Raw genomic sequence first — 18,515 nt, 5'->3', positions numbered from 1 at the left:
ATGAAGGAATCTTTCATAGCTGTGTCTTTAAGGGCAAAGTAGTTAGGAAGAGCAAACCTCTGCTGCTTATATTAAGGCCACAGCTGATAACACTCTCACAAGTGGCATTCTTCATAAATGGTTGCCTTCCTCTATTTTATAGGGGAATCATTCTTTGGATGTTGTATCAAGCATCAGCTCCATGTATCAGTACTCCAAAATGCAGGAGCCTTCTGGCACACATCTGCTTGAAAACATGGGATTGAGATGTGGGGGAAAAATAATAATTAAAAAAGTCAGTCCAAAGTTTAACGAGCACAGTGTGGGAATATTCTGCTATTAACTTCTATCAGGATCCAAAACACCAGATATTCTACTCTGAGCAAGATAAGCTGGGCTTCTTATCATACACACTTACGGGTCCTTGGGGGTGGAGGGCTGACTCGTGCCTTTTCCTCCAAGGAGCATGCTCCAAAATATGAGGGAGAAGGTGAGTTCATGACTCAGGTTAACCATGCTGGGCAGGAATATTTCAACTTTCTCATTCTGATCATCTCATCTTCTGCCAGACCTAGGTGGGAAGAACATTTGAAAGGGAGCACATGCAAGGATCTTGCTTTCCTTTTCCCTCACGTTTCCTCCCCCCCCTTCTTTTCTTCCTTGATGGGAAACTGTCACGTTCTCAAAGTTCTCCAAGAATTCTGAGACAATGGTGGATTTTTTCTAGTTGAGAAATGTGAACTAAAACATGAGTAAAAGTGTTGCTTCATTCCCACTTTATAAGCCTCTCAAAGTAATATAATGTCACTATTACACAACTGACTGATTTTTAAACACCTGGAAAATAAAAATCAATCAAAAGTATTGATCTCCTGACCTCCTTCTTCATTTGTTACTGCTTCACATCTGATATGAAGGTCCTTGGATTATTTTGGTTTATTGCATGCAAATAATTTACATGTGCACAAGAAGCAAAGAAATTAGTATCTGATGTATTTCCTCTGCAGCCCTAGATTACATTCTGGAGCCAGTCAGCCATCTTTCTTAAAGAGATTACATCTGGAAAACCTGGCAGTTTTTACCATTCTTCTTCCTATTTCTGATTAATATTGACAATTAGAATTCCTGGTTAGCCACCAATGAAATTTCTTCAAGATATCTTTCCTGAACGAAGTAGCTCCAGAGAAGGGGCTTACTAAATGAACAAAGTTGTTACAAATCATTTAATTAACTGTCTTGGAAATTTTGCCACAGCATGAGAACTTATTCTCTTGAAACAATCATAACCTGTAGGCTTCATAACAACCATGGAAATCACCTGGAGAAGAACATGATTTTAGAAGTCTGAGAGTTTGAGTAACTTCCAAGACACTCTGCTTAAGGAAAATGCTAAACTGGAGCTAGCAATGCACTCTTACAGCCCAGAAAGCCAACCACATCCTGGGCTGCGCCAGAAGGAGTATGGCCAGCAGGGAGAAGGAGGTGATCCTTCCCCTCTGCTCTGCACTGGTGAAGCCTCACCTAGAGTACTGCATGCAGATGTAGAGCCTTCAGGATAGGAGAAACATGGGCTTGTTGGAGCACGTCTGGAGAAGAGCCACAGAAATTATCCGAGGAATGGAATACCTCTGTGTAAGAACAGGCGGAGAGAACTGGGGCCAGAAGCTGTGCCTGAGCAGTTCTTCATCTTGCTAGCAAGGTTGAGTTTATTGCTGGTAGGTTGTTAGTTTGCTTGGTGCATCATTTTGATCTAGAGGATCCTAGATAGAAACAAATTGCTTTCTGTGACTAGAAACAAACATTACTTTGAAAGAGAGGTATAACATAATGGAAAATACAACAAGGACATCTGAACAGCAAGATCCCAGGCTGCATCAAGCAAAAATTCACTCAAATGCAACAACCATAAGAAACAAGGAAAAATAAGCTACTTATCTCCAGGAAGCCTCAAGTACAGAGGGATCCCCAGAAAGATACCCTTGCCTACACTGCCTAAATGAGGTCTAGGAAGGGGTGGAACCAGGTTCCATCCCTTTTGGTCACTCAGGTGCATTGCATACACCTGAGCATCCCTGGGTTGGCTCCGTCTTCCTGCCAGCTGCTCAATCACTGCTTCAAGCTGTGACTTAGCATTTCTGCTACATGAGGTATAAAAAAAATAAATGTCTTACTGGGCTCATCAAAGTAAAGGTACTGCAGAACAGAGGGAATACTGGAGTTTATCTGGAAAATTCAAAGCAGCTTCAAACACTGCACACTGAGTGAACTTTCAGACCACTTGCAGCTCTGGCTCTTGTAAAGCAGATGAAGTGCACCTTGACAGCATCTAGTAATGCATGCATGCAAATTCGCATTTTATCTGGATGAATCTTTACTGCATATCAAAACATTTATTATTGCTGTTGCATATTACATCTTTTAGTTGCACTTTGTAATAGCTTTTCAAAAAAACCAACCCAGTGCCAGTCTCTGAGGTTGTAGGGAATGGGCTGGGTGCACTAGGTGAGGGGCAGGCAATGTGGCCTGCAGGAGACATGCTTCACGGGGCAGCGAAGGGAGAAGCTGCAGCTGAGGCACAGACTTCTTAGTCTACCATCTCATCATCAGTGGGGGAGAGTGGAGAAATGCAGAGAGTGGTACCCAGAAAGTAGAGGTGAATGGAGTTAATCTAGCTGTTGAATGATCAGTAGTGTTCTCCAGGGGTTGGCACTAAGGCCAGGCCTGTTTAATATTTTTTTGATGATCTAGACAAGGAGACTGACTGCATCCTCAGTAAATCTACAGGTAACACCAAGCTGGAAGGAAGTATTAATTTGCATGAGAGTAGCAATTAGAGGAATCTGGATAGGCTGGATCAATGGGCTGAGGCCAATAGCTTGAGGTTCAACAAGACCATGAGTGGGGTCCTGCACTTTCGTCACAAAAATCCCAGACAACGATACTTGCTTGGGGAAGAGTGGATGGAAAGCTGTGCGGAGGAAAAGGATCTGGAGGTACTGATAAACAGCCAGCAGAACACGAGCCAACAGTGTGCCCAGGTGGCTTTGATGGTCAGTGGCATCGTGGTTTGTATCAGCAGTCAGTGCAGCCAGCAGGAGCAGGGAGGTGACTGTCCCTCTGTATTCAGCCCTGAATACACACCTCAAGTGCTGTGTTCAGTTTTGGGCCCTGGAAAGAAAGACATGGAGGCCCTGGAGAATGTCCATTATAGGGCAGTGGAGCCATGAAGGGTCTGGAGCACAGATGGCTGAGGGAACTGGGGTTGTTCAGTCTGGAGCTGAGGAGGCTCAGAGGAAACCTCATACAACAACCTGAAAGGAGTTTGGAGGTGAATCGAGGCTCGGCCTCTTCTCCCAGGTAAGAGTGATAGGATAAAAGGGAATGGCCTCAAGTTGTGTCACAGAGCGTTCAGGTTGGATTTTAGGAAAACCTCTGAAGGAGTGGTGCTGCACTGGACCAGGCTGCCCGGAAAGGCGGTTGAGTCACCGTCCCCGGAGGTGTTCGAGAAACATGTAGATGTGGCACCGAGGAACGCAGTTATTGGGCATGGTTGGGATGGGCCGACGGTCGGACTGGGTAATCTTAGCAGGCTTTTCCAACCTTAATGACTCTATGAATGGGCGGTAGTACGGGCTGCGGGGAGCGGAGGCTGCGGGTGCGAAGGGCGGCGGTAACAGAGCGGGGTCCGCCTCTCCCCGTGCGGGGCGGTGGCTCCGTCCCGCCCCCCGTCACTAGGCGATGGTGCAGCCAAGATGGCGGTGGGAGCCGAGCGAGCGTGAGTGTTGGCAGCGGCTCCTCCGCTCCCCGCGGTCTCCCCGGCTTGGGCTGGGGAAGGCGGAGGGATGAGGCGCGTCCCCGTTCCGGGCCGGTCGTGGTGAGCGGTGCGTGCCGGCGGGCGCCATGGCGGGGATCATCAAGAAGCAGATCCTGAAGCATCTCTCCAGGTCAGCTCGGCGCCGGAGTGGGTTGAGGTGCGCGGGGGAGCAGCGGCGGCTCCTGGCTGGGGAGAGGGCCCGCTGGTGGGCGTAGGGGCCGTGCGCGGGGTTGTCCCGCCGTGACACGCGTGGAAACGGCCGCTGCCCCCTGCCCGGAGGCGGCCCGGCGTGCGTGGCGCAAAGAGGAGTCCGCAGGTGAGTCGCCGCCGAGCAGGCGGTGCCGCACGCAGCCCGGGCGGGCGCATGGAGCTTGGCGGTCCGCCTGGCACCGATAGCGGGGCCGCCACAGCCGAGCTTGTGCCGGGTTTGGCCTGGTGGCAACGGGGGTCGTGCCGCTGCGCGGAGCGGTGAGAGCCCTCGTGCGTCTGCCGAGGAGCAAGATATTGTATGGGCCTCCTGCTCCAGAGGAAAAATGGTAATGCTGTGACATTTGGTGTCTGTGAGTGAAAGTTGAGAAACTCCGCAAAATATAACGAGTGCACAATTTGAAAACGACTTAAAGAAATCTCTTCCATTTTGTAAAAAGAGACAAAGGCCTTTTGGGTATCCCATTTCTACCTCATACTGCAGCATTCCTCAGGGTTTACTTTTATAAATTGTTACCTGAAAAGTGGATCCTGTGCTGCTTTGCTTATGTTCTTCAAAATGTTTCATTCTAATTCCGTGCGGTATTTTTGATGGGTATTTTTCATTAGTGCTAACAGAGACTCAAAGCAAATACTGCAGTTGTAATTTGGCAGATCTGTCGATGGTGCCCAGAGAAAATAAAATTCTCATTCTAAAGCCTTTGCTGTCTAGCTCTTAAAGGTGTTGCATCAAGCAATAGTAATATAATGTAACTCCTCCATTCTATTCTTGACGTTCTTGTAGCTGGGAATGCTGATGAGGAAATCTTTTCATGAGATAGTAACTGAGCAGTGTGAGAATGGAAATGCAGTGCGAAGATGTCATCTGCCTGGAGTGAGCTTTCTCATCAGGAGCGTGGCTGAAATCAGTGCACTTAATTGGTTGATATAGCTCACTTCCTGTAGTGCTGACAGCATGCTGGATGGAGAGCTAAGGGAGCTGTGAAGTGAGTTGGTCTCAGTGCCAAAATGTGCCTCATAAGTGGGCATGAATAACTCAAGCTGCTTCTTGTCTGGTTTGTGAAATAAGCAGCTTTCAAATCAGTAGATTTTTTGTTTTTTAATGTTGATAAATGTGTGTTTTTGTGTGGGATGTGAAAATGTTGATTCAGTGAGACCGCTGTAATTGATTGCTGTGAGTTTTGGTATTTTTAAAAAGCCTGTGGGATATATGTAACGATCTGAGGTTTGCAGTTTGAAATCGAGGCTCCTGAGCCACACTGCTCAATATTAAAGTAGCAAAACACAGACCTTATTATTAACGCCCTTATTATGGGTGTTCTTAATCATGTGATCAGATAATATCTTTCTTCTTGCAGAACTGGTGCTTCAGTGGTTGCACACAATGCACAAGAGAACAAATTCAGGTGGCATTTTAAATTTCAAGGATTTGTTTTTTGAAGAAAAGTGACAATCGTGTTCTTTATTTTGGGTTTTCCTGTAATATCGTAAGAATGTGCTTCGTGCATTGTTTTATTTCAGTCTGGAGCAAAAGATCTCAGGAAGTTCCTGTAACACATAGGGTGACAGAGGACACTTTCACTTTGGATTCTGTCACTATTTGGTTCCTGCTCTGCAGTTCTCAGTTCCTCAAAACTGATGCCCTTCTGCCACCTTCAACAAGGCAGGTGTTAGTGTCGGGATTGACGTCCTGGTAGAAATCCACATATAACAAAGGAAAAGTGGAAAAGAATTATCCAGTTATCTGGCTTTACTTTCATCTCTGTTTCCTCTGTTTTTATTCTGTTTTTAGTGATTAAATCCTCTTTGTTTGAACAAAGCCAGGTATAGTTTTTACTTCAGAGAACACATAGAAGACGTGAACTCGTACCTCCAGTTACAGTTCTGTACTTCTGTTTTTTGTTACGTATCACAGAATGGTTGAGGTTGGAAGTAACCTCTGGATAGCATATCAACCAGCCCTACCCTACAGATAATTTAGTAAGCAGTATTTACAATGGAGATTGCTGCATTATCTGCCACCACGTGTTAGTGCTTTTCAGCTTTTTTATAGCTGTCTGGATACTGTTTATGCGAAGTTAAAAGCATAGTTTGTGTCATTCAGTTGTGTGGTTTCCATTTAGCAGTTCATGGTTCTTTAAGATGGATGAATGGACATTGGGATTAAGAAGCAGCCTTACCCTGCAAAGGGATCTGGGTAGAATGAATTGATGGACTGAGGCCAATTGCATGAGGTTCAACAAGACCAAGTGTGGGGTCCTGCACTTCAGTCAACAAGCCGTGGCAGCACTACAGGCTTGAGGCAGAGTGACTGGAAGGTTGTGCAGAGGAAAAGGATCTGGAGGTGCTGATTGACAGTGAGCTGAACATGAGCCAGTGGTGTGCCCGGGTGGCTACGATGGTCAGTGGCATCGTGGCTTGTATCAGCAATAGTGAAGCCAGCAGGAACAGAGGGGTGACTGTCCCTCTGTGCACAGCACTGGTGAGGCTGCACCTTGAATACTGTGTTCAGTTTTGAGCCCCTCACTACAAGAAAGAGATGGAGGCTCTGGAGCGTGTCCAAAGTAAGGCAATGGAGCCATGAAGTGTCTGGAGCACAAGTATGGTGGCAAACAGCTGAAGGAACTGGTTTGTTCAGTCGGAGGAGGCTCAGGAGAAACCTCATTGCTCTCTACAGTGACCTGAGGTTGTGGTGGGGTGGGGGTCGGCCTCTTCTCCCAGGTAAGAGTGATAGGATGAGAGGGAATGGCATGAAGTTGTGTCAGAGAGCATTTGTATCGGATATTAGGAAGAATTTCTTCTCAGAAAGAGTCGTGCTGGCATAGGCTGCCCATGGAGGTGTTGGAGTCATCGTCCCTGGAGGTGTTTGAGAACTGTGTGGATGTAGCACCGAGGGAGGCAATAGCCATGGTGGCGATGGGTTGATGGTTGGACAAGGTGATCTTAGCGGTCTTCTCCAACTATAGTGATTCTTCCATTCAGGGACAGTTCTTACACAGATAATGAGTGTTTAAAATCTGAAAACAAGAAGGAAAAATCTGAAAAAAACATTCCAGACTGTGTAATGGAAAAGTTTTGATATCAAAATAACTTCTTAGCTTTGTAGAAGGTTTTTCTTAATGCCATATTACAACTTAGAAACAGTGAAGGTTCACAGAGCTTTTTTTTAACAAATCTGTGTATCTTATGTCAAGGTCTACTGATGAATTTTCAGTTTTCTTACTGTCTTTTAAAAGCTTTGGAAGTATAAGCTGTTCTTTGCTTTCAATGTGTGCTCCTCCAAGACTATGGAAAAAGATGAGGAGAAAGAAAGCAGAGGGGAACAACGTACGTTTTCCTTTTATTCCTCAGATTATGTGGTTCTTGGTGTAAAATATGAAACTAAACGCTGTTTACTAAGCCGAAGAGATGAGTTTGTTATTTGGAATCTAGATATTTTGAGTTTTTGACTGCTCCTTATTGCATTAGATTGCTTGTTTTTGTTTTTTGTGAACACAGATGGTGGAATGCCTTTGCTTCCTAACATACCTGCCCTAAAATTGAGTAAGTAGATCTGAGTAATAGCATTATCCTTTACGAAGGTGGGAATGACACACAGCAGCTATGGGCTTGCTGTGTAATGTTGAGATCACTTTCCTGTGTTGTCAGGCTCTTCCATGGTGAACTGAAACAAGTCAAATCTTAACTGTGTTCTGTTACGCGTTTTCATGGGTGAGAGACATGCCTGCTTGGTAAGGGATGTTGTCACTCCAAGAGATTGGAGGTTATTCTTTTCAGAACTACCAGTGTAGCAGTTACTGATTTGGCCAGAGTGGACTATTTCCTTTTTGTAAATAATTACTTAACAGTTGTTTGTAAAACCTTTAAACTTCCAACTTATTCTACTAGCATAAGAAGTGTGCATTTTATGCTCATTTTCACACTTCTGAGTATTCCACTTCTGTGTCCGTGTAGTTTTGTGGAAGCAAAGCCTTTTTTTTTTTTTTTTAGCCAGCCAAAGAACATGGAAGTGTCCATTTTTCCTAGAATAAGCAGCAATCAGGTTCTCTCTCTGCTTTTACTGAAGTATTTACAGGGTGTGTTCTACATGACTGACTTCATTGGCTTAGGTAGTAAGTGGAAAAAGTTCACAACACAGTGTAAGTGGAACAAACTCCATTGTTCAGAATAAGTCTATATTTAATCTGAACGGTTATGGAAAGCATTAGTGGTGTTTATGGCAAGCAGAAGCTGCTCTTAATGAAAGAATCGAGTCTGAAAAAGAACACAGCAGGTAGCAAAGAAGAACTGCTTGAAATGACAGGAGAAAACAAGGAGAAAGTTACAAAATTTGTTCTGTATTTCCTTAATTCCCAGTTCCTTCTAGTTTTCAGTTTGGTTTACCTTATTTTTTGCAAATCCCTTATAAGTTTGGATGCCGATTCTGCACACATTTTATTTATTCTCTTAAAGTTCTGCTGAAGTTTTGTTTGTCAGACAACTCTTCTGTATGCATATTAAAAATTAACACATCCACAGAACCACCATGAATTAATCAGTAGCATTTTGGTTGTATTGTATGTGATCTTTTTCTTTGAAGCCATTTTCACAATAGGTTTACTGGGAAATAAGTTTTGAGAATTAAGTAGTGTAGAAGATTACTGTGTGCACAAGCAGATGATCCAGTAGTGCAAAGCGTTCCTAGGAAGAAGGCTGTTTAAATAATGCCCCCAAGGAATAAAATTGTTTTATCATTATGCAGTGGAAAAAAACCCAAAACAACATATTTGTATTTTTTGAAATCTGGTGTTTCTCCTGCTGAAGCCTTGGGGTTTTTGTACTTAAGCATGTTTCACTCAGGAATTTATTGTTAAAGTGTACGTCACTGTAATTGCAGTTTTCTTGTACAAGCAGATTGGATAGAGGATCAGATTGCTGATAGAACACTAAAGGCATTATAAGGGCTTACACAAAATGATTTGTTTCACAGATTTTGCATTGAGAATAGTTGCTAACAAGTGATTACATGACAGATATGTTGCTTTTGGCAGGTTGCAGGGACACCCAGGTTTCTCGATCGGTAGCTCCTATAGTTCTTCGCATGCCTTTGCAAGCTGATGCTAACCAAAGTTCAGACCGCTTTCCTTGCATCATCTTTTCTTTAGAAGAAAGAGGAGAGGAATGTAAGATGAGCTCACAGTTGGGCTTTGGCTTTCAGTACTCTCAGGCTTTGCAGTGTGGATCCGGGAGCTTTGCTCCTACAGGTGTGAGCAGGCTCCCAGCACAGGATTTGTGGAATCCTGGAATCCACTTACAGCATAGTGTAATACCAGTGCTTATGTTTTCTCAGACTGGTTGGCTTCTGTCCTCTGACTCCCAAGGGAGCAACCCTGGGATGCAGCTACCCAGGAATCTGGAAGCTATGTGGTTGTTACTTCTGGGAGAACTGCTCCCATTACTTGGGGATCTGGAGACCATAGAAAAATTATTATCCTAACTAGGCATCTGTAGCTCAGTTCTGTGATAAACCTCTTAAATGTCATTCAGATATCTTAAAAAACAGCCTATGAAGAGCCATTTCCAAATGCTAGGATTATATTGTATCCACAATGGTATTTAGCCGGAGGCATCTTTTCAAAGGGAGGAGAGTTAACAATGATTTTTTTTTTTTTAATTATCATATTGAGTTATATTTTATGTACTTATTTTAATTTTTGGCAAGCTTAATAAACTAAAACTCATACCCTGTGAAATGAGAATGATGAAAGTGTGCCAGTCTTCGTACTAAGCAACAAGTACAGTCAAATAGAAGAAGTCCTATTCCACTACCTCTGTAGAGTCATTTTTCTGAAGTGCGACCTTCAAATACATGTATTTAAGACACTGAATGGGACAAGTGCTGTGGATTGAGAAATCTCAGGTTAGGCAAAGCAACAGAGTTCTCTCCCACTTCAGAACATACTGAAAGTCCAGGATGGCTGCCTTCTCACGTTGCAAATCTGCTGAGTACCTGTGAAACCACTTTGCTGTATTATATAGATCTTTCCTGCATGATTGAAGTTTTTCTACCTAAGCTGTTCATCTAAATACAGCTGCAATATCGTAGTATCGGGCAGCAAGGGATATTCTTGTGGGAATCTAGTGCTTTACACAGCTCGTTCCTTTTCAGTTATTTAATGTCATAATGTGTAAAAACTGTTGTGACTGCAGTTCTCTTCAGCGACAAATCTCTTACATTATTGTATCACTCCTTTTTCCCTTTGAACTTGATCCCTTGTGTGTCCCCTGTGTCCCGTTCCCTGCAGCGATCCCTGCTGGCTCTGGTGGAGATGGGTTTGCTGCGAATATCCTTACTACCAAAATGAGCACCAGAAGCTTCTCAGAAACTGTGGCAACTGACCACTTGCTTTCATCAGGAATAGGGGCCTTTTGTCTGAATACCTTGTCCTCAGGTAACTTCCCCTCTCCCGCCTTTGTAGATTAAATGTAAGAGGGGGTGTGTATTTATACAAAGTTGACACTAAGATGAGCTCTATAAAATGCTGATTGGGTTTTCTCTCTTTTGCTTGCTTTTGAAACTTAACTGATGTGCAAAAAGTAGTTGCTTGCTGTGCAGTTATGTTTAAAAACAAAAGAAGTCCTATATTAATTTTGCAGAACTGGTTTGTGAAGTATGCCTGTAATCCCTTTATAAACATGTGTTTGCATGTAAGTTCTAAATGTAATCTTTCAGGTGGTTCCCCATATCTTTAGGCCACTTGACATTTGCTATGTATTTTTTTCACCTTAATGTTTATTTTGTTTGGATTAATAGATGCTTGGAGGTTCAGTGAACTTTTCACGTGATTTCTGTAAGTGAATAGCTGTGGGTTCTGCTTTTGTACGTGTTGTTTGTTTGTTTAGAAATTTTTGAAAATATCCTAGCAAAAAACCCTTGGTTTGTCATGACATCTGATCACTTTGCATGCATAAGCTATCTGTTAGTGTTACATAAATCAATGGTACAGTTTCTAAAAGGCATCAGATGGTCTCATGCTTTTACACCACACTGCTGTTTCTTGGTTTTAACTTTTAAAATTATTTTGATTCATGGTGTTTTTTGTTTTGTTTTTTTCATTAGCTGCAAAATGTTCTATTTTGACTGGAGTGTATCTTACCAAATATCAACAAATTCTCAAAATGTGACATGCTATTTTTGCTGCCCACCGTATGGAAATTGCGTGTACTTTCCCAGATGTCTTAGAATGTTAAGGATTTCATTTTCCTGTAGTCAACATTCATGTTAAGGTCTGTCACGTAGAAGATTGTCATATCTGTAACTAGCTTTGTGAACTTGATATTATTTGGCCATTTGTGTGCATGAGAAGTGATACATGTGGAGTAGAATAGTGATACGTGTGAGTAGAGTAGTCTGTGTGAAGTTTTATCGTGAATGAAATAAGCACTATTTTACTTACAGGATCATTATCATTCATGCAGCGTAAGCTCCTCATCTGTGCGCAGTGCTCGGCTGTGTCTGAACAGATTTGGTACATGGCACATCATTAGATAGTAGCTATTGATGACAGCTGCTGTTTCTGTTCTATCTGTACCCAAGGAGCAGTGCATACCTCTGGGGAGGTTTATATACTGCCAACTCAAGAGAGTTGGAGGAAATGTTGTTATTGGAGAAAGTATGGAATAAGTCTTAGAACAAATGGATGGGTATATTAAGTTGTTTTTACGAATTAAGCTCGAGTAGGAGTCCACACTGAAGCCCATCTGTGTAGTGATGAAATAGAAGCAATTATTTGGAAGATATCAGAAAAGCAGATGCAATACTCAGGCATCCACCTCCCAGAATGGGAGAGAGAAGGGGGATGGTGTGAGATGTCATGGAAGAGAGGGTTGGGTGTTGAGTCAGGATCTTAATTAGTGGTTTGCCTGGCGAGTGGGTTGGTAAAAGATCTGTCTTTATATTATGCTAGATTGAAAGCTTTGATAAGAGTTAGATGTTTCAAGTTATGTATAGTAGCCTGAAATGTCCTACCTGAAGTTGTAGGATTGTAGGTGGTGTCATGGTCTTGTCTTGTGTTCTGTAATCTGTAGCCAGCCAAGAGCAGTAGCTCCAGGTAGGGATCACAAACAGGCAAATGGCCTCTTGCTCTCTGTAAGCTTGGCCTCTCAGCACCTCTGCAAGACAATGTCCAGCATCTGTTCATGGAGATCCTCACCAGACTGGGTGTCCAGACAAATCATGCTGAATGCAGCTCTCCGTCTTGCACTCAGTTACCAAATACGCACCTGATGATTCAGAAGTTCAAGGCCTTAAATAGAGCACGCAGGCATTTGTGTGGGCTGGCCACATTAACCATGGATAAGGGGGTAAGACCTTTCTCCTGTACAAATTGATGTCAGCAGGTGAAAGAAGCTGGTAATCTGGTACCGTAGATGTCAGTTACTGTTGAGAAATTTCTTGAGAAATCAGGTTGTTGCAGCTACTACAATTGGTATTGCCATTTATGAGTCTTCTGTGAATGCCTGTATGAAAATAAGGAGAATGGCAGCCCTTGAAGTGTATATATCCTGGTGGTTTTTTTAATTGTTGTTGTTTCTTGTTTTTTTTTTTAATATATGAGTATCCAATTAACTTTCTTTGCAGTGTTTGTTTCATCATCAATTTTTGCTTATCCTCTATTTTTAAATTGGCTTCAATATTTTAAGAAATGAATATGGCATCCAAAGTGAGGACACGCATAATTTCATAGTGATATTTAGAACTACTTCCCCTTCTTTCTTTATATATGTAGCAGTACTTGAAGCTTCTCGTGTGCCGGGCAGTTTTTCATCAATTTTATCTCATTTTCTCCATTTCCTATAAATATCCTTCACTTAAAACCAAGTAACTTCCATGAATTTTCTCTTTAATGTCTGGTATCTTGCACCTTCGTAGAATTAGCTGTTGCTGCAGAGACATTCGCAGATCCGTCAATTTCCTCAGAAGGTCAGTTTGCTGAGAACTTGATGAAAGTGACTGTAATGTTGCCTATCAACTATCAAACATTTTACCTCAACCGGTGAAGCTAAAACTAATTTTCTCTAAATCTTCCATAAAGTGTAGTTAAGATTTCATCCATTAAAGCTAGAGCATCCCTAAAACAGCCAGAATTCACTCACAGGTGAGTGAAGTAAATACCTTCAAGTGCCTTTGGATTTCCACTTATCCTTTGGATGTATTAGATGTTGCTCTTGCGGTCTCCTTGTTAATTTTTGCTAACCTTAAGCCATGTAATGTATACTAAATGTCTGTAGCAGCTTTTGTGACATCTTGACTGAAGTTTATTTAAAGTACCAAGAAAAGGTACAGGTTGATTGCAATGTGTTTAAGTAGGTCCGAAGGTTGAAAATGGGCAACTTCTACAGAGATTTATTTTTTGTATTTGTATTCAATATACATCAGGCACTACATTGCATCTGTAAAGTCTGCTGTCTTTAGATTACACCTTTGCTCAGTAGCAGCTAAATTTTTTTAATCTTGTTTGATTGTTTTAAGTCTGTCTCATTCTTTCTTTTCTTTCTTGTCATACTTGGATCAAGAAGGGACAGCTAAGAACCCTTCTGAATGTCGCTGTGCTTAATGCTATTGGAATCTAAAGTTGTTATTTAATCTAGAGTCTGTCTTCTCATCTACAATTTGCTGGTTCACTTTCCTCTTTAATGGAAATAAAAAGTCTTAAGATTTAGAATTATACAGTGAGAAGAATAGTAGACCTCCTCTCTACCAAGTGTCATGGAAACTTTTGTTTTCCACACAACTACTGCTTAAAAACAACAACAACAAGACTGTTTCTTGCCAGGTGGAACATGTGATGTACTCAGTAGATGTGCGGAATGGTCAGTGCCCAATTGTGATTCAGGCTTCTGTAATTTCTCTCTTAAATCCAGATGTTGTAGCTTCTGTTTGACAAACTTGACAAGGCATCTCTGCAGCCTTTGTGGAGCACTGCTCTAAAACTCATGTAATCTGTTGACTCCGTTTTACAAAACACTAGCCTGTCCTTTTTAGGATAGCTTCTTATCCTATACTCTAGTGTGGCTTTTCCTCTTGCTTTCATTTCTTGGCCATTTTTCCTGGATGCATTTTGGAATACACATTCAGAACTCCAAGCCTCTCTTGTCACATGCAAAACATAGAACTGTTTTGAGAGAAGAAAAAATTTATCTTCCATATGGATTTTTAGTTCTTTTGGGGAGACCTCTGGATTACTATTCATTACATATTCATTGCTATTCATTATCCTAACAAAATACAGTGATTGTAACTTACTACTCTTATGATTTTCAATACTTTGCTGTTGTTGTGGTGTTTGCTTTTTACTGAACTCTTAATTGGTAGTCTTTAAATGGAAGATTGAACCATTCATCTAACTGCACAGTATTACTGTGTTTGTGTGCATACTCTAAGGGGACTGATGTCAAGTTACTCATGGTATTGCTAAACTTATATTTCTGGATTCTTACATTAAAGTGTCCCAAATTTCATAGCATTTATCTTATAGAATTGAATATTAAGCTGAATTGAAATTCATGCTATCAGGTATAATAAGTCGAACCTCAAATTGTATGTTTTGAGAAGGGAAGGATATTTTGACTAATTGAAAGTGAATCAATGAAAACATTTTTGCAAAGAATAGCTTGTGGTATTAATAAGCCGACTATGTATTGTCTCAGAATGTTTTACTGCCTCAGCAAAAGTGTGACAGAAAACATTGGTGAACTCAACCATGCACCTTATTATATTTCTGTTCCTCTTGCCCTTTGCTTTTAATGTTCTGTGTTTTCCTTTACTCTCTTCCCGTGTGAAGTAGTGGTTATTTAACACTGTCTGATCTCTCAAAAAGAAAGCTCGTGGGATGATGTGCCAGGAAGTGGCTGTGTTGCCCAGGCTTCTGCTCCCAGTTTGACCCAGTTTTTAGGCAGTAACTAATTTGTTCTAAGGAATGTACACCAGGGTGAAAAACAAATGGCATGGTGAGGGAGCTGTTAGCATGAACCAAGTCAGAGAGAAGAGTGTGTGCATATCGTGGAGCTGTTTACACTGTTAATTCCAACTAATATATGAAAAGCTCAGAGACTTTTGCACTGTTTTTCCATATAACGTGTTCACTGCATCAAATATGGGCACAGACTTCTGATTACTAGTTATTCAGAACAACAAGATTCTGTGTTAACTTTTTGGTAAGCATCTCTCTATTTTATATAAAAACTGTATAATAAACAGGACAGTCTACTATGTTGGAATCATTAGAATCATGGAATCGCTAAGGTTGGAAAAGACCTCTAAGATCATCGAGTTTAACCATCAAAGCTCAAGAAATTTATGCGTGCCAGGTTACAATTCTAAGATGACACAGTAGTTCCTTCAATATTTGCTAGTCTAAAAAACGGTGCTGTGTTCTTCTTAAACTTTCCTTGTCAATGAGCGCTTGAAAACATCTCCGAGGCATTGATATCACCAGTGTTTTCAGAATAGTATTAACATTGAATTTAATAATATAATTAATACTTAATAGTATTAAAATGCTAAGTTTCACGTGTAATCTGGATGAGATTGTTGGTTATGGTTTTGATGGCTCGTAGCAAGTTGGCTGGATCCTGATCTAGAAGCATATCAACATGCCTGTGACTCATTTTCATGTCCTGGTTTGATGTACCATGGGATCCTAGAACAAAGCCATTTGGAGACTAGTAGTTGTCCCTAATATCTATTTTTTTTTATTTCTTTGTTTTAATGGGAAATGCTGTTATTCTTCTTGATTGGCCCTTTTAATTTCCTCCACGAAGTTTTGCATTCTTCTGAACTCTAACTGGTACGATCACATTGTATTTTTGCAGGGCTAGCTGCCCAAATAGGCAATTTATATTTATTTATCTATTAGTTAGAAGAGGCCATATAGAACTGAAACATTTCCTGTTATTTGAATTAGAATGAAATGGTAGAGTGGTAAGTTGGAATTACTGTATTTTGTCAGGACTACAATGAGTAGTAATACAGAGGTCTCCCTAAAAAAAACCTAAAAATCCATATGGAAGATGAATTTTTTTCTTTGCTCAAAACATTGTTACTCTGAAGTTTTGCTTGTGGCAAGAGGGACTTGGAGCTCTGAATGTTTCTGTGAAACAACTGAGTTTAGAAGGAACAGGGAATCATCAGAGATGCACAGTTGTGGCATCCTCTGTGGAAAAAATGGCTCTGTGAAGAACAGGTGTGGTCATCATATGTTACAGAATTACAGTGGGTTTGGGGGAGATGTCATTGTCTTGCAAACATCTGCTCATCAGTGGCATTCCAGCTGTAGAAATGGAATGAAGAGATGTGCTTCTAGAGGTGCCTAAGCCTGAAATACCTTCTCACTACTCATCCACTAGAGTTCCATTCTGTTGCTTTCGAAATGAGAGGTTCAGCCTTCCTGGTGGATATCCTTTTGCAGTGTCCTGTGCTAGATGGAGCAGCAGACAGCATTCTCTCTGGCTAGAGGAGGGGTAACATATTCAAAGCAACGTTCTCAGAAGGATTTAAAAACAAAAACACAAAAAATCAACCTTATGCTGCTCGCTGAGATCGTCTTGCTGTCCTGCTCCTTATTGGTAAGGACTGGCTCCTATCTTGTCTGCTTGAAGAATGTTCAAGATTGGCTTTATTGTCTCTGTTCCCCTTAGTAGTGTCTTTAGTATCTTTCTCACTGCCATGTTTGGAAACGTGTTCCTGTAGATCCCCGGCCTTTTGCTGTAATTTCACTGCAGCTGAGACCAAGCTGACTTCTATCTGCCTCCACGTTGTATGGTATTTCTTGTGTGGCATTTCTTGTGTGGCGTAGCTGTGGAGGGCCCAGAGAGGAGTTCCTACGAAGAGCTTCGGTCTCAGGGGACTGTGTGTGTATATAATGAGATAATATTTTGGCATTTGCTGTACAAATGTGACTCAAGAACTACAAGTTGGTATTATTTTCTAGATGATCATCACCTAGAAAGTTGGTATACTGTACTGTGACTGAAAATGTTCAATGTCCACTTTTTACTTTAGAAATTTGTATAAAGCAAGGCAGACAAGACTTGCCAGTATGATTTCTGATACGTGAGGCTTTGCATTTTGCAGTTTCTGACAGGATGGTTTAACGAGGCGGGTTGTTCAGATCATTTTGCTCTTTCTGTTGAAAGGGACAAAGAAGGGTAACTGGAAAACTGAATAATTTAAGTCCTTTATTCCCCACATAATGTTTCTAAATGGAACATTTAGAAGTACATTAGATGTCCAGAAAAGTGTATTTGTCAATACCCTCATCTTAATATGTTTTTAGTACTGTAATTATTAAAGCATATTCTTGAATCAGCGCTCTTTCCTTCTTGATAATTATTCTTTTTAAGCAATGCAGAAACACTGTTCTGTCAAAGCAGCATGCCTGGCATTATTTGCAGATGCATCCTGGATAATTTCAGATTTGGTGTAATGTAGGTAAATAAATAAGCTTTTAATTATGAACAAACTAATGTGCTCACCCCCACCTCCAAATGAATTGATCTTTGAGAGTTCCTCTTTGTGATTCAACTGACAGCTGATGAAATTTTGTAGGTTTTCATGGTGGCTAGCTGTTTGTTTAAAGGAATGGTAAAATGAGCATTTTGGCTTTGTCAGCCTAGGTAAACATACCTGCAGAGCTTACAATCACAACAATGCAATAAAGCAATTGGACTGAGAAAGTTCTCGTCGTGTTTCAAGACACAGTTGAAAACTGTTAAGCTTGCCAGACTTCTTCACCACCTTCATCCATCTCTTCCTGACTCTCTTGCTTAATAAGGAGCTCATACTTTGTATAGAAACCAGGCTTTTGAGTGGAAAGGATACATCTGAGTGACACCAGAGCAATTGTTTTGGGCAGACAGACCTTTGCTCTCTGCCTGGGAAATATCAGCTCGGGCAGATTTCAGTGGGAAAGGTCCCAAATTATAAAGCAAACAGCAGTATTTTTTTTTACTACGTAATCTTCCAAAATTAGACGTGCTCATGAGCAGAAGCAAATTGCCATGGCAGAATGAAGGTGTGGATAAATATAGCCCATTCTTTTGCTTGTAGTAGGTATAATACTGTGATTGTTAACTTTGTACATCAGATTGATCTTTCGAGCTTCTAATGTGTTATAAACACCATATTTTTGTGTGTCTGTTTTATATTTATGCATACATACATAAAAGTTCTTTATTAAATACTATGATTAAAATAATATTGTAAATGAAACTTTTCATTTTGAAATTTAATATATGTATATACACATATGGAAAGGTACTGTTTAAAAACAGCACATTTTTGTTACCCATCCTGAGTGAATTCTCAGCCATTCCTGCGTGCCCCAGGAGCGTTACAGAAGTTTTGAACTTTCTTTTGAAAAACTAAAGAGTGAACTGGAATCCTGTGCTAGCTTATGTGCCTTAAAATAAATAAATATTCTGAATTGTTTGTTATTCTGGCTGATGGACAGTTTGGAAAATGTCTCGTATTTAA

The 18,515-nt window shown here is 41.1% G+C and overlaps 1 protein-coding gene across 4 annotated transcripts in view; it reads left to right on the top strand.

Moving 5' to 3' along the window:
• Positions 1 to 3,731: 3,731 nt before the first annotated feature.
• The window catches only part of UHRF1BP1L (UHRF1 binding protein 1 like), a 51,984-nt gene continuing 37,200 nt past the window's right edge, over positions 3,732 to 18,515 (top strand). The window contains exon 1 of one of the 4 annotated variants that reach the window (XM_042815584.1): positions 3,732 to 3,950. In XM_042815584.1, the coding sequence (XP_042671518.1) occupies positions 3,880 to 3,950 (71 nt within the window). In that variant the 5' untranslated portion in view covers positions 3,732 to 3,879. Of the gene's footprint in view, positions 3,951 to 10,330; positions 10,432 to 18,515 lie in introns of those variants that run through there. The other 3 variants (XM_042815580.1, XM_042815581.1, XM_042815582.1) reach the window with 3 other exon arrangements.

This window comes from Centrocercus urophasianus, unplaced genomic scaffold (genome assembly GCF_019232065.1).
Source record: "Centrocercus urophasianus isolate 14NV4802_14NV808 unplaced genomic scaffold, USGS_Curo_1.0 seq_15, whole genome shotgun sequence".
In the NCBI taxonomy this organism is placed as follows: Eukaryota; Metazoa; Chordata; class Aves; order Galliformes; family Phasianidae; genus Centrocercus; species Centrocercus urophasianus.
Note: the sequence above shows the minus strand (reverse complement) of the source record. Positions and strands in the feature narration are given on the sequence as shown.